Source organism: Pteropus alecto, unplaced genomic scaffold (assembly GCF_000325575.1).
Source record: "Pteropus alecto unplaced genomic scaffold, ASM32557v1 scaffold75, whole genome shotgun sequence".
Classification (NCBI taxonomy): domain Eukaryota; kingdom Metazoa; phylum Chordata; class Mammalia; order Chiroptera; family Pteropodidae; genus Pteropus; species Pteropus alecto.
In genome coordinates, this window is record NW_006440638.1 from 20,771,904 (window position 1) to 20,787,735 (window position 15,832).

Below are 15,832 nucleotides of genomic sequence, written 5' to 3' on the forward strand. Positions count from 1 at the left end.
AAGCATAACCCTGCTTAACTAACTCCATCAAGGAGAAAGTTCTTCTTCAAAAAAGGAAGCTCCCCTATCTGCTACTTCTGTGAAGCCAAGAACACATCACTAGGGACAAATTCAGATAATTTAAGAAATTCGGCAAAGAATGGCACATTGTAAATGCTAGAAGAGGAAATGTGGTTGCACCAAAAAAGGTGAATTTTAACGGACTTCAGGGCCTTGTTCTAAAACGGCCTGCTCACCATACCAGACTCCAATTCTGGGCTGCCAAAGGGTAGACCAAACTGCCAACAAAACCTGTCCCCAAAGAGACCTCTCTCTAGGGAGTTGGGACAATGACAAAGCCATGTGTCATGTAAACAGAGTATCTGTCATTTCCAGAAAGTCGAGGTATGTTCCATGTCAGCACCGAGGCATCTCAAACAGGGGTATCGCCTTCAAACTCACCACCCACCTGAATTCAGACCAATCCCAGTCACCTCACCAATGCTGAGACATGTACTGGAACAGCTGCATAATTATTATATGTGAGAGCCCAAACACTACCTGCTTCACACCTCACTACCTTTAAAAAAATGAAATCAGACATTTAAAGCCATATTATTAAATGGGGGGAATAAGAGACCACTAGAGGAATAACGAGCCTGTCTGCCTTTTAAGCAGGAACTTCTACTGTTTAGCTAGAATATGGAGCAATAAAATAATTTAAGAAATTTAATTTTAAGTTCATGTCCAAACTCAAAACCACAGTGCCTGCTCTGGGTCACACTGCCTCTGCCCTAGACAGATGACTGTCAGCCGGAAGGCAGGATGCATACTCACCTCGTGGGCCCAGGACCCTTACTTCCAGTGGGGCCAGGCCAGCCTTGCTGCTGTCCACTGTAAAGGACTGCAGTACACGTGCTCGAACGCCAGAGCCCAGCCCAGGGCCCGCAATCTTGACTTTGCTGGGGTCCACAACATCCTTCACAGGAACCCTGAAGGGGCTGCCTGGAAAAGAGGTCACAGGATTCTGAGCCGCCATTGACGTTATCTGGACTTAGCATGAGAGCAGCCAAGAGTAAGATAACTTTTAAGTCCAAGATGGTAGATATCAAGCATTCTCTGCAACTCTCATGTTCCATGTCCCAAGCAGACATCATCAATCAATCGCGGCAGGCTTTCCTCCGGATGTACTCATCCCAGTTGATCCAGTGGTTTCAGCAGCAACCACCAACAGACCACCAGAGGAAACCATTATGTCATTGCGGGTAAGACAGGACACCGTGTTAAAAATAACCCCACTACGGGTTTGTACCAGGCCAGGAAAAACTGGGCTAATGTTTAACAACCAGAATTCCCATGAAAGTAAATGAGAAGCTAGCAGGTAGCTGGATGTTTCACAGCTGTACCTCACAAGTTACCTTAGCTATGAAATCTGACACTAAGACAACCAACCAACACTTCACTAAATGACTCTGCCTGGAAAAATTCTGAGGTCCAGGAGAGGCTGTCATTTGGCTCTGAGAGGCAACAGAGAATTTGAAACACAAAAAGGCACCATCTATATCTGATGGGAAAACTTGCAAATGGGCCTCATTCTGCTGGTATGCTCAAAGATGGCCGTTTGCTTCAAGCTCATAGGTCAGCCAAACTCTTATCCCCTTCTACAAGGGGAATTCCAAAGCTGATGGCATCCACTAGATTTTCCCGATAAAGTTTAAATAGCTTTGTTGCCTCCACAACCAGAAAATGCTCATTTCCACTGCCTGCTGCCTGGTTGGAGCCCAAGTCATCTCTCTGGCAACAGCCTTCCACCCACTTTCCAAGCTCTAAAACTCTAGAAGGTACCCATGGCTCTGCATCTTGTCACTGAGTCCTGCTCTCTTTCTTCACAGCAGTTACCACGAATTTTAGTCACATAGACACTACACAGGAAGTTTCTGGACGGCAGGAGCTTTGACTGGTCTCCTTGGCTAGGAATTTAAAAATCTATACTGAAAGTTTCAGGAGAAATATCATTTCAAATGAGTTAAGGCTTAAATGAACATGAGTGCAATGACCCTGAACTGAATGTCAATGCTTTCTGATCAATGTAAGAGAAAAAGTGTGAGTGTGTGCGCACAGCTGCACACGATAAAAGGAAAGAGCAGACAGAATGAAGAAAGTGTCTGGTTAGGGAACAACTCAGCTTCTTGAGAAGTCAGTCCAGAAACCCAAAAATAGGACCCTCAGCCTGCTCCTCTCCCTCGGTCTCACTCTGGCTTATGGCCTTCAGGACAAAAACAGCACTGATCCACCCGAGGCTCCTCCTGCCCTGGGCTTCTTGGGATGGGACTCTGTCCTTTCTCACCACACCTGAGACAAGGCATAAGCTGACTCAGGAACAGCCTTAGCGGCCTTGGACTTGCATCCACAACACACCACACACTCACCTACCCTTCTAGATGTGTGTTGGGTGGCAACTGTTTCACTAAACAAACACAATTACAACCAATGGAAATTCCCCTCCTGGATCATGAATGTTGGAGAGCCCTTCACTACTTAAGTCATGTATTTTTTTATTGTTTGAATTATTTATAGCAGTAGTTCTCAACTAGGGGTGATTTTTGTTCCCCACTGGACATTTGGCATCTAGAGACATTTTCAGTTTCACAAAATGGGCCACTGAATACCCTACAATGGACAAGACAGTCCCCACAACAAAGAAGTATTCTGTCCAAAATATCAACAGTGCCGAGGATGACAAACCCTCTTTCACAGTAAGTATATATACAACATCGTATATAGGAAAAAAGATAAGATAAGATAAATATAAATAAGAACCAGTCACAAAATAAAGTGGAGATTTCCAACTTTGTGCGGGGAGTGGGGGAACAGCTTTCCTTTAAATTCAGAAGTAGGTCCTCCAACACATGAACAACCATTTCCGGTCAAAACTCCAAGCTAATGCTTTTTGGCCATATTACCAGTCCTACTGAGAGGTGGGATATTCTTGGAGATGCAACTCTAAGGAAAATTCTCCCTCTGCAGAGACTACAAATATCAGACTACTTTTCTTATTCAGAGAGGTAAGCAATATCAAATCCGCTTTCATGGAAAATCAACTATTTTGGTGGTTCCTTTCTGAGGAATAGCTTACCAGGGATGTGGGCTCCTCCATAGGTAATATTAACGTCGTAATCCCCTGGAGCAAAGGGGGTGTACTCAGCACTGCAGCTGCCATCTTTGTTGTCTCTGCAGTTTATCTTCGATTCTGACGGTCCTTCAACAGTTATGCCAAGCCCGCCAATTCCAGCCCCTCTGGGAAGTGTGAAAAAGAAAGCAAAGTAGTACTAGTGGTTTATGTCAGTTTGCTTACTGCCAAAATTTATTTCAGCTCCCTTTCTGGTTCCTTTTCTGGTACACTTTCTCTGTAACATAAGTCTCTACAGAAGAAAATGCCTCCAATATAATGAAAAAAAAAAAGTGCCTCTCAAAAGTTGGGAGATCATGACACACATGTAGGAAACATCTCATAAAACTTTTTTAAAGCAGTTAAACTACCTAGGACTACTCCTTTTAGAAAGTCGACACACGAACCCCAGGGCCTTGCTTACCTGGTAACCACAGTGAAGACATTGGGTTTGTTGGTAAAGGCCTCTTTCAATCCGGGTCCTTGGGCTTGAACTCGAGATGGCTGGCAGCCTTCGGTTACAGCGACTTTGAAGGGACTATTTGGGATGGGCACATCATCATATGTCACCTCCACTACATGGAGGCCTGTTCAAAACAATCAACAGAAATATATGTATAGGAGTAATCTAATTTGCGGAAACTGACACTACCCCGGGGTTTTATCTAGCATTCATGTCTACTTGCTTTACCATGTTATTTGAAAAGAACAGGTAAAAGAAACATTAATATTGGTATGAACTGATCTTTTTTAAATACAAACTATGCTTTCTGTTTACTTGGCATTCACATAACCCCCCTACACACACACACACACACACACACACACACACACAGCCAAACCCCATGAACACACACACACAACCTCTCCTCCAAGCAAATATCACTAATTCTACACTTAAGTCAGTCATCTTAGACATACTACCCTGATTTGGAAAAACTCTATCCAGTGATTAACTAAAAGACAAAGAAAACCCCATAAAATAGAATATATATATATCTATAAGGAAAGATTAGAAATATCTACACCAGAATATTTATAGAGATCATATAATCTGGTAATAAGGACATATGGTGCTTTTACGATTTATCAAAATTGTTTATGATTCTTAATATTCAAGAAAATAATGTGTTAAAATAATTGCACAAATGATCAATATTCGTGACCTCACCCCCATACCCTGCTCTGATGAGGCTTAAGCTAAATTCAGCCTAACTGTCGCACAACTAGGCCAGTATGCCAGGCCCTGAGTGGACAAGTGGCTCTGTTGGGAAGTGAAGTTTTCACATTCCTCAGTCACTTTGCAAGTGCCTCTTCTGAGATGGCCTGAGCACACGAGGCAGAAATCAGCATCAGCCACCAGGAGGAAATGGCCAAGCAAGTTCTGAACAGGGCCATGTCCAAAGAGCAGTCAACTCACCTTTCTCAAAGGGTGTGTACTCCACCTGGTAGGTCCCATCAGCATTGTCCGTGACAAAGCACTCGGTGGAGGCCCCTGAGGGGTTGGCAATGTGAGCCTTGATGTGGTCGCCCCCCACCTTCGTCAGGGGCCGTGAGTCCACTGTGAAGTCAGTGGTGGCTTCACGAAAAACATCTGTAGAGCAATCACACAGATAAGAATGTCACCAATACCTTGAACCCAGGAGAAAACCCAAGAACCAAGGTTCTTGGCACTTTGAAAAACATTAAATGACAGCAGACAACTGGTTTCTCTCTCAAAATCAAAAATTAATGTGCACTCCCACCAAAAAAAGGTGGCCCTTCCCGGGTAGCCTCAGCCAAGTGACAGCATGACCACTTGTACACATTATGGGACAAAGATGGGGGATCTAGAGAGGCTGCAGCCTCTCTCTCTTTTTTAAAAATAAAACCCACCTTTTCCTTCTATTCCTGGTCCAAAGACTTTGACCTTGCTGGTGTCCACAGCAGGCTCCACCTTGACCCTGGCAGGGAAGTGGGGCACAAGCTCACCACCATACTTCATGGTCAGTGTGTACATGCCGGCAGTCAGGGGCACATAGGTCACAGCATAAGTGCCATCTTTGTTGTTCTCAATAGAGACTTCAGCTTTCGCCCCCGAGTCCGAGACAGCTTCCAGGCCCAGGGCCCCAGGCCCCGCTTCTGAACAGTCAACGCTGACCAGCCCAGCTTCACCCACTTTCCCATGCTCGAGACCTGGTCCAGAAGCCACGACTTTAGAGGGGTCAAATGGCATTTCAATGTCAGCTTTGAAAGGAGAACCAGGTATGTGGACTTCCTCGAAGAGAATGTTGACAAAATATTCTCCGGGCTTTGTGGGAAGGTAAGAGACAGAGCAGGTCCCATCCCCATTGTCGGAGCATTCAATTTTAGCCTCACATGGGCCTTCCACGGTTAGGCCCAAACCTCCAGTTCCAGCTCCCTTGGTGTCGATGGTGAACTCAGCGGGCTTGCCCACAAGACCACCTTCTAGGCCAGGACCATGGGCCTTCACCTATTTGAAGAAAGAATAAAAGTCAAACTCAGGATGAGGCTGGTATCACTGCTCAGCCAGCACTGCCTTCAACACATAAACTTTGTAATCAGTACTGAATTGCATCTCAGTTAAGTAGGCCTCCCTGGGGCTTAACTTGTGTCATACACTCACCCACACCATTGAGTTACAGCCACAATGCAGTCAATGCTGCAAATGGCTAAGAAAGGGAGATATGGCTGTGAGCTAGCTAATCAACACTGAAAGCCAATGAAGCACAGAGCATGACTTCCCTCTCTCCTGCCATGCCTGGTTCTCAGGAACCATGGGCGTACAGCTGAAGATCTAACACACGCAGGTTTCCTGAGTTGAGTGCTCATAGAATGGCTTTCATGGACCTCACTGTTGCTCTGGCTGCCTCCTCTACAAATTTTTTATTATAAACTCTGGCTGCCCCCTCTACAAATTTTTTATTATAGTTAATAAAAAATTAACTATAATGCAGGATACATGTCATTATACAAACGCACAGACTGTACAACTCCGAGCGTAAACCCTAATGTATACTATGGACTTTGATAATGATGTCAATGCAGCTTCATCAGTTATAAGTGTACCACTCTGCTGGGAGATGGTGACAACGGGGAGGTAAGGCATGCATGCGGGCAGGGGGAAATGGGAAATCTCTGTACCTTCCTCTCAATCTTACTATGAACCTAAAGCTGCTCTAAAAAATAGTCTAGTAAAATTTTAAAACAAAAAAAATTTCTTAAAAAGGGAAAAGAAAGGATGATGCTTTCATCTCTGATTCAACAATTTATACGATTTATAGGATTCATGCCATTCAGACTACCAGAAATACTCTAATACCCTTGATTCAGGACTATTAGAAAGAAATAGTAATGAGAATAATCTAGTTTTATTGCATTATTATAGCATCTGTAGGGTGAGCTCACTCTGTGTACTGGAGGGCAGGCCGAAGTCTCCACTCTCACATATCCCCCCTATACTTAGAGGCTCACTTCAAAGTCAGTATTGTTATTACACTAACAAATGAAAGAACAGAACTCAGGGATGGGGAGTCCTTCACAGCCAGAGAGTAAGAGGAGGAGCAGGAGTGGGACCCAACTGCCTACAGGATCCCGAATTATGAGAACTACTGACAGCCATTGAGGACTGACTTTCATTACAACACGATTTTCTAAAGGTGTTTGCCAGGATCAGAGAAATATGATGTTATATTAGACAACAGGGGGCATGTTCTGGAACAAAAACAAAAGCTGACCTTGGTGGGATCAGGAGGCAGCGAGGCCTCCACCGCATAGGGGCTCCCTGGCACAGGGTGTCCGTCGTAGGTCACGTCTACAGCATAGAGCCCCTCCTCCCGAGGGATGAACTTGGCAGTGCTGCTCTCCCGGCCCGCCACGGGTGACACCAGACATGGCACGACCTTCCTCGAGGGGCTCAGGATCGTCACGTCCAGCTTCCCCTGGCCTCCCGCCCCCCTGGTGTCAACGGTGAACTCCTGATCCTTCCCAACTTCGACTCCTGGAAAATGGAAATAAGCCAAAGTGATGAGCTGACCCTTTTCAGCAGCAAGAACTAAGACCAGAGAAATGATGGTTACTTGGATATGGGGGGTGGGAGAGGGGGATGGTCACCTCAGTCACTACAATAAGCAACAGCTGGTACAGTGAACAAGAAGCAAGACTGAGTAAGAATCATCAGCATTCTGGCCTCGATAACAATCGGTACAAAAATAATTATTAATTAATGATGATGATAATAGCTATCATTTACTGAATGCACTTTGTATGCCAGGCCTGGTACAGCATATCATCTCCTTTAATTTTTACCACAATTCTATGCAGTATTTACTAGTAACCAATGGCTATAACAGATAAGGAAACTGAGGCTAAGAAAGGTTAATTAACTAATCCAGCGGTACATATCCAGCAGATCACAAATCTGGGACTCAAACCTAAATCAATTTGACTCTAAAATCTGCTTTGCTGACCAGTGAAGTTAGAATCTGACACTGTCCTCTTTCCTTTACTTACTTTTGGTGTTAACTTGATATCAAAACATTCTCATAAGCAAGTGTTTTATTTACTAATTCTTGGCAGCAAATTTAATCCTACAGCCAAGAAGGCAAAAGTCACAGAGCTGGTATTTCAAAGGTCTTTGCAAAGCAGGGCCACAGAAAACCCATGTGTTATATTTGACAAAAACAGAGAAAGGACTTTGAACCAAAACAAAAGCACTGGGAGCAGAGCCCCACCCCACAGAAAAATTCTGACTCTAGGTTAACATAGGGGCCTGCCTGGATGAACACACTGCCCAACCACAAGCAAGGAGGCCTAGAGCTCCACATCCCAAAGGCTTTTTCTAATTGGCATTGTACTTTTTTTCCTGGTCTGGAGTAGACACCCTCAGTGTCTTGGAGAAAGAAGTGATAAGGGAACAAATAAAGGGTTGGACAATGGATATTCATATGCTCAGTGCTGGCTGCCCTCAAGGGAGAAAAGCTGGCAACAAGCTCTTGCTTCAGAGCCCTGGAGCTGGGAGCTGGGTTCATTCATAACTTGTACGTTTGGGTCACAGGCCAATGAAGGTACTCACTGGCGGCCCCACTGAGACCCCAAGGAACCTTAATTGGTGGAATAAGAGGCTTTTCCCTGGGGGTACACACTGAGCCTCACATGAGCCTAAAACAAGGCGAACGTGTGCCACTGAGGTGCAGCCATACTGCAGCCACTCGGCACCTAATGCCAACAAGGGGGTTAAAGTGTGAATGTTCTTTAAGAAGCACTGCTGATGGAAAAAGGCAGGCTGAAGACATGTGGGAATAGCAAGAGAACTTTAACCCAAAATAAACACTGCTAAATGTTTTCTACTGGCATGTATATAAGTGCAGATGCAGAGGGATGCAGGGAGAGGTCTGGAAGGATAGAAATTGAATTGAAAGAGAGAGAAAGAAGGAGGGAGAGAGGGAGGGAAGAAGGAAGGAAGGAAGCTGAATTGAAAGAGAGAGAAAGAAGGAGGGAGGGAGGGAAGAAGGAAGGAAGGAAGGAAAGGAGGGAGGAAGGAAGGGAGGGAAAAAAACTGAACCAATAACTTTGGTTAACCCTAGGGAGGGGAAGAGGTAGGTGATGGTTAAAGTAGAATTTTCTCTTAACTGGGATGTTTGTAGATGAAAATTGGCTTGTTACTTGGGTAAAAAATAATCTTATGATCACACATTGAACTTCTGAAGCTGAGTGATAAGCACATCAGTGTTCATGTAATATTCTCTTCTGTGTGTCTGAAATTTTCCCTAATAAAATATTTTAATTTAAAATAAATGAAATGAGCTTGTAGTAAAAAGATACCTAACGAGCTAATGGAATATCGGGATGGAGGTGCGGGGTGCATCGTTAATTGTGGTTTCTGAGTGCCAGGGAACTGGCTTTCATGCTTGACTCTCGACCCTAATGTGGATTCAGTGGCCAAGGAGAGCTGGCACAGTAGAAGCTCTCCAGAAAGCAATGTGCCAACTTCTTTGTAATGAAAACATTCCACTGTGATGCCAGGAGTTACTGAGGGCTGTTACTGAGTTACTGTGCCAGCTTCTGAATTATTAGCTCATTTAATTTTTCTCAATATTCCCTTGAGCATTCTCTACCACCCCCAGCCCCACTGTACAAATAGGAAAACTGAGGCTCGGGGAGATTAAGAGGCAGGTAGGGTCACAGAGCTCATCCACCACATGGTCCTAATTCAAAAACGAGTCTGTTCGACTACAAAGTCTCTTAAGGCAGAATTTACTTTTGGGTGAACTTCTTTCTAAGGGAATCTATTTGACAGCCCTGGGACGGTGGTCTTCAATGATCCACTTCCCCTCTATTCGCACACTTACTGTTTTCCAGGCCATTGATTTTTATCTTGCTCAGAGCCAGCGGAGCAGCCACGCCCACGGTGAAAGGGCTTTTAGGGATGGAATCGCCACCATACGTAACCAGAACCTGCATGCTGCCCTGGAAGGAGAGAAAACCAAGCACACTTCTGGGTGCCAACACACTGACTTGGTGTTTAAACCCGCCTTCTGGAGCTTTCCTTCTTCCCAGGGACACAAGGCTGTTTGACTCCAGTGGACTTCAAAAGCATCTCAAACATTTCCCTAAGCTTCTGGCCCCATGGTAAGAACAGCAGAGAAATCAGATAAAATAAGAGCAACCGATAACAACAGGAACAACTTAATATGCATAGCGTGCTCTGTGCTTTTAAGCATTTCCTTGATTCAGTCTCAAAAACAGTCCTAAGAGGTGGTTTCCCCCTGTCACCCTAATGTTATCAGGAAAGGGAACTTTGGCTCAGAGAGGTAAAGTCACTTGCCCCAAGTCACTTGCCCCAAGTCACTTGCCTAGTAGATGTAAGAGCTGGGCCTCACACTCACGGCACCCAAACCCAAATCCTAGCAGCTTTGCCAAACTACCTCCCTACCCAACACACACCTAAATCTGGGCAGGGTAAAGCAGCTAGGCCTGGAGGCCTTTAAACAAACAAAATCATTTTTTTTCTATGTCCTAGGCATCAATTTCCGGCCACTATGCTAAGAAAGAGAGTTGCAGCAGTTCACTTGGAGCTGTTCTAAGACCACTGCACAGTATCTAAACTCCCACATCTATGTCAAGGAAAGAAAAGTTGCCAGTGTGAAGGCAGGCTTGGCCTGGGGGCTTGGCAGCCCCCTCGCCAGCAGCCTCAGTGGCTGTGGAGGCTCGGCATGGCTGTATGTACTGCTGTTGTCCTCCTCCGGCCAGTCCTGGCTTCCTCTTCACGGTCCGCTGACTCTTCTTCCCCCAAACCAAGGCCCCCTGAAAGCCCATGGCTGTCTCAGTTGATTAAGATCCTTCTCACCTCAAAGGTCCGGGCATAAAGTAAGAGGACGTGGGAAAGGGAAGGAGAGATGATCCTTCCCAAGAATCCAGCAGGTTTGCTGGAATTCAGCCCCTGCTGAAAGCTGTCACTGATCAAGTGTTAACAGAGTGTAGCTTTTGGCCTATGTATATTTTCTCACATTCCTTTTGTAATAACAAAGGGGGAACAAGCCAAGGGAATAAAAATTGGTTGTATCAATGAAGAAGGGAGGATTGATATTCCAGGATTTATTTGCACTGCACACAAAATCAACTGGCCCCTGACTCCGGGGTGCAACATTTCATGGTAAAATGTACAAATGTCAGATTCAACAGAGCAGGGACTGACTTGTTACTTCAGCCACTGACATGCCAGCTCTTCTTGAGCTTCAATTTGCCCCAAAGTCCCTAACTCCTAAGCACCAGGCCTCAGAGCTGAGCCAGGGTCCTGGAAAAACCTCCACTACCTACTCTAATTTTTCTGGCCGCCTGAGTGCCAAGGTAGAGAGCGAAAACTCCTCTTTCGGTGAAGCCTACCTATCCTATAAAAGAAAGTTATGTTCTCATTACCTATCATAAAACACAAAACAAAAACTCGGATAAGAAATTAACTCTACTTTAAATAATCTAATAAGGGAAAGGAAAAAAGCTTAGAGATTTACACCTACGATGGCCTGTAGCATTTTAAGGTTTCCTCGGAAGTCCCAGCCAAGGAATGAACTGCTTTTTCCCCAGAAGGCTATGAAGTGAGGAATGTCTGAGCAGTGACCACTGTCACATTTCACAAAGACTGTGTGCACTGCAGGACAGTTTCATTCTTTCCCCTACGAGCTTCTGAGACCTTAATCTCATTCTGCAAAACAAACGCACATAAGACCCTGATCTGAGAGGTCAGATTGAGGATAGGATGGAGAGCCACCAACAGCCCCTCCTCCAGACACCTCTCTGACACCACCAGCAATAATGTTTCGAGGGAGAGACTATTAACCAGTGAGGCTCAATGAACTCGTGGGGTTTCCTAAAGGTGCCTCAACAGCATGTGGAGCTTTCAATCCTCAGTGTCTCCTGACTCGGCACAGAGCTGCTGCCACTAGCATCTCAAACTGCTCTGTTCGGGGAAACTTGGGGTGAGAAACTGAAGTCATGTGAGACCACAGAAGGCAAAATCCTCAGGAGAAACTGGCATTGCATAATTTCGCTTCCATAAAAATCAAGCCTTTGTCTGACCTTTGGGAGGCCCTCAAGCCCCAATCCAACAAGTCCACTCCTCTGAGGCAAAGAGCTCTGACCACCATCTTCTGAGAAGAGCTAGCAGGCAAGATCAACAAGAAACACCCATCCCTGGTCCACTGCAGGCAGGCGAGCATGTGCAAGCTGTGGCTCAGGGACCCTACAAGGAATTGCAGGGGACAGCAGCAGCTTGTAGGTATTTGGGAGCAAAGAGCCAGCAGTCAGATGAGGCAATGGCTCCTCACATAGCAGTCTGCATTGAGGGCAAAGCGCTCACCCTGAGCCAGAACCCAACCCTATTTCTCCGCACACACCAAACAGATGCATTTCTAGAAAGTCCCTGCCTATTATTCCCTATAACCACAACGAGGTGTGCCTGTGGGTGTCAGCTTGCAAAGTATGCTCCCTGCCTCTGTTCCACGCAGCTTTCTGGGCTGACCCAGGCCTCTTAACCACATCCAAGAACAGAGGTATGTTGTTAGCTGTTAGTTTCTCTTCGGAAGAGAGTTCAAAAGGAGAATGAGGATGTGCAGGACCCCACTCTCCTACTAGATTACAAATTTATTAAATCGTTACTTGTGAGTTGAGGCTTCTTTCATTCACCCATTTGGCTATAAGTCCACGTGGAGCACCCACAACATGAGGCCCTGTGCTTAGGGCTAGGGATGGAAAGATAAATTTTATATATATAGATATTAAAAAAAAAATGATATTCTATCCTTGGGGGAACTCACATCCAAGAGGAAAGACTTAACCTTTTTTCTTAACCATAGAGAAATACACAGAATTGCCAATTTGCCCAAATAACAAAACACTAAACCTCACTCTAAATAAACAAAAGACTGGAACAGCATCCTAGAGCTTTCCACGTTAGAGGCAGTGACTGATACCAAGACTTCGCCAGATTCCTTGAATGTATGATAGGCAACATTTGGACAAACAGCTCCAAGCGGCCACTGAGCGTGCAGACAGCCTTCAAACCTGCTGCTATCAGAGAAATGGATGAACTTGAACTTGATGTTAGGGTGACCCTGAAGTAAGGAGCCTCCCTCTCTAGCTTCATTTCAAATGCAACAAAATAGCAAATGGACTCCTGACCTCCACCTCCACCTCAAATGGCAGCTGGGGGCATCCAGGGCAATAAATTCTAAAGTCCTTTCTTGGGGTATAGGTCAAAACCTGAGCCTGTCATCTGCAACTTACTTTTTTATCAGCAAAGCCAAAACACAAAAGGTATACAGATATACGATAAAGCAAGTCTCAACATGTTTTTTTAAAGAGTCTGTAACCTTGTGATCTTGACCAGTGTGCATGGCCATGTTTTCTGGTATCTTCTAAGGCAATGGAGTATTGGCAAGAAAGATGACATCAAGCTAGTACTCCCAGTGGTAAGGGTCCCACCAGCCCTCAGAAGCATCAGTAGGAAAGTAATTACCTACTTAGCACTGAGTAGTCTGATGAGAAAAGGGTATTCTATCTACAAAAGTATTAGTTTTATCATTACTAAAAATGAACCTTTCATTAAGGTAAAACAAAACAAAACAATCTACAGGAGAAGCACATCTGGAGATAAGAGGCCACCCCTGTAATACGGCATAGAAAAACCTGCCCCAGAGAAATATCCCCATTGCCAAGAAAGTTCTCATAATAAAAATTCCATCTCCAAGGATGTGTAGCCCCTGGTGCAAGGGGACACCTACCCCAAATGGACATGGGGTCTGGGGTAGGGAGACACCTTCCCTCACCCTAACTGTACCCCTAATAATCTCTGACTACACTCTGGCCAGCTCCTCACTGAAGGGGCCCAGGCAGGAGTGACATCTCTTGAGCAGTGTTTCTGCAGAAAGCATTGCCTTTCTCCCACAAATGGTATTTCTCACACAGGGGGACTCTGTTCTTCAAGAATGAAAAAAATCTCAGAGGTTTAGTATGACTGTGTAGAACACTATGCATGAGCAGTAAAATCCAGGCTTTTCTGCAGGGGTATCTGCTCCGCAGACTCTAGAGGTGTGGATATGAAGCAAAACAAAATTTTAAACAAATAAACATGAATCTGTATGGAGAGGTAGTGTTTTAGGCCCTATTGCCTAAAATAATCAGAGCAAAAAAGCCTGGATGACAAGATCTTGTCTGTATTCCCATATTTTGTAAAAGGAGATAATCTGGGGACCAAAATAGTATTTTGGCCCTGAGGGTCTTGAAGGCTGAACTGACTCTTTGAGAAAGACCCCACTATAACACCTCGTAAAAAGGGTAAACTAAAAGGGCCAGGAAGGAAAAACGAAGGTGTGGCAACTCTTTCTCTGTAAGTAATTAATCAAAGAGTAAAAAGTAGCAGGTATAAGGATGGGAGAGTATATATAAGAGAGAGGTAGATGTTAGGTCCTGAATTTCAAGAGTTCACTGTTTCTCTGCTGAAACCCGAAATGGAGGTAGGAGACTGGGGTGAAGAGAGATCAGCTAGCTTCCTGCTTGTGTCTGTGGAATCTTTCAAGCTCTCCTGATAGAACCAATCAGGCTTTTTGTCAGCGCTGTCAGAGAGGTTCAGAATGAAAGGCATGAAGAGCTGTCTCTCATAGGGGAGGGAGCACTTCCAAGAGAGCAGATTACACTGTTGGCGTCCAACATGACCCAGCACAGCACGGAGGGGAAAGGGGCCTGGATGGGGCTGGTGGACGAGGGGAGGGGAAGGACCCTACCTGCTGGGTGGGTGTGTATTTAACGGTGTGGGAGTAGTCGTAATTATCGATGATATCCAAATCCTTCACTGCGTCACCGGGAAGTGGGCTACTGAACTGTACGTTGAGTGGGGCTTTTCCAGCTCCTTTGGTATAGACAGTAAAGTGGGTTGGCTTCCCGTTTTCCACACCTGGAAAGATAAACCATGAAGTGAGGAGACAGGCCTGGCCGGAAGAGTTTCACTTTTAGAACCAGTCTGACAGGCTCATCAGCACCGTCTCCACCAAGGCAGCCAGAGTCAGGGGCTGAGCCTCAGGAGCTCACCCTGGAGATGACTCCCTCATGGCCAGGGACCAAACATGCCCATTGCCACTGGCCTGCAGAAGGCCTTCAGGATGGCCTTGCACACACGCCATCTTACCTGCTTTGCTGAGCCCCGGACCTTCTGCCTTCACCTTGCTGGCGTCATGGGAAGGGTCAACTTTGACTCTGAAAGGACTGGCGGGGATTTCCTGTAGCAGAGACATCGTCTCAATAGGAAAGCCCCTGAAGCAACCGCCAGAGGGAAGCCTCCTGCCCAAGTGCAAGGGCGGAAACTTCAGCAAACTTTGACTTTGGTGGGTGGTGAGCAAACTTCTGTTACCACAGGTCAAATCTTCGTAGTCTAGCATCAGATATGGGCCATAATCGGTCACTTACAAATGCCTGGATCCCCTACATCAACAGGCGTTGATTTACTCTCTGCATGGCTAAGGGAAGATTTCCCACAAACAAATCCGAAAATTCTGAGCCTTTAATACCAATTGTTGAGTACTCAGGATGCAAAAAATACCACCAAGAGTAAAACCAAAAGTGACAATAATATGTGGGGTCAGAGGGAAGAAAATGTCCTCCAGAGACAGCTGAGAGCTAAGGTTTGGGGAATGCAAGGAACTGATCAGAAACAGAATGGTTATAAATCTTGAAAAACAGAATGAAGGCAAAACAGGTTAACTGGATGAAGCCAACTCAAGACCAACACCTTTAGGAATAGAACTTTCTTGTGAGGTCCCTATTTTTATATAAGGTTAATGCGAATAACCAGGATCCCATTATTCTCTGTCTGAGGCAGTGCTCATCCTTCCTTCACTATCACGCATACAAGAACTCTACCTGAAACTTTAAAACTCCTCTCTCTATACAAGTTTAAAGGCCAAGGCCAAAGTCACTGTTTCAAAGATGTCGAAGTGGAAAGCATCCAGAAGTTAGAAGTTAATTACATTTCAATCAAAAACTTGATGAAAGTTTATAACAAACCAATTTCTTTCCAGAGTCCTGCTTTTAAGCACTGAATAGAAAGTGGTAAAATTTTAGTTCTGGGTTTTTTTTCCCTCTTCTTGGTTTTAAGGAACCAGAGAGGAAAACTGTTGAGCAGAATTCAAGACACTT

At 45.1% G+C, this 15,832-nt stretch overlaps 1 protein-coding gene across 3 annotated transcripts in view; it reads right to left on the minus strand.

Moving 5' to 3' along the window:
- The window catches only part of FLNB (filamin B), a 130,919-nt gene that overhangs the window by 35,636 nt on the left and 79,451 nt on the right, over positions 1-15,832 (minus strand). For all 3 annotated transcript variants that reach the window (XM_015593691.2, XM_015593693.2, XM_006917668.3), the window contains exons 17-25: positions 14,826-14,916; positions 14,425-14,594; positions 9,499-9,616; positions 6,886-7,148; positions 5,024-5,621; positions 4,569-4,742; positions 3,573-3,735; positions 3,116-3,276; positions 817-984 (exon numbers count right to left, since the gene is read on the minus strand). In XM_015593691.2, the coding sequence (XP_015449177.1) occupies positions 817-984; positions 3,116-3,276; positions 3,573-3,735; positions 4,569-4,742; positions 5,024-5,621; positions 6,886-7,148; positions 9,499-9,616; positions 14,425-14,594; positions 14,826-14,916 (1,906 nt within the window). The remainder of the gene's footprint in view (positions 1-816; positions 985-3,115; positions 3,277-3,572; positions 3,736-4,568; positions 4,743-5,023; positions 5,622-6,885; positions 7,149-9,498; positions 9,617-14,424; positions 14,595-14,825; positions 14,917-15,832) is intronic.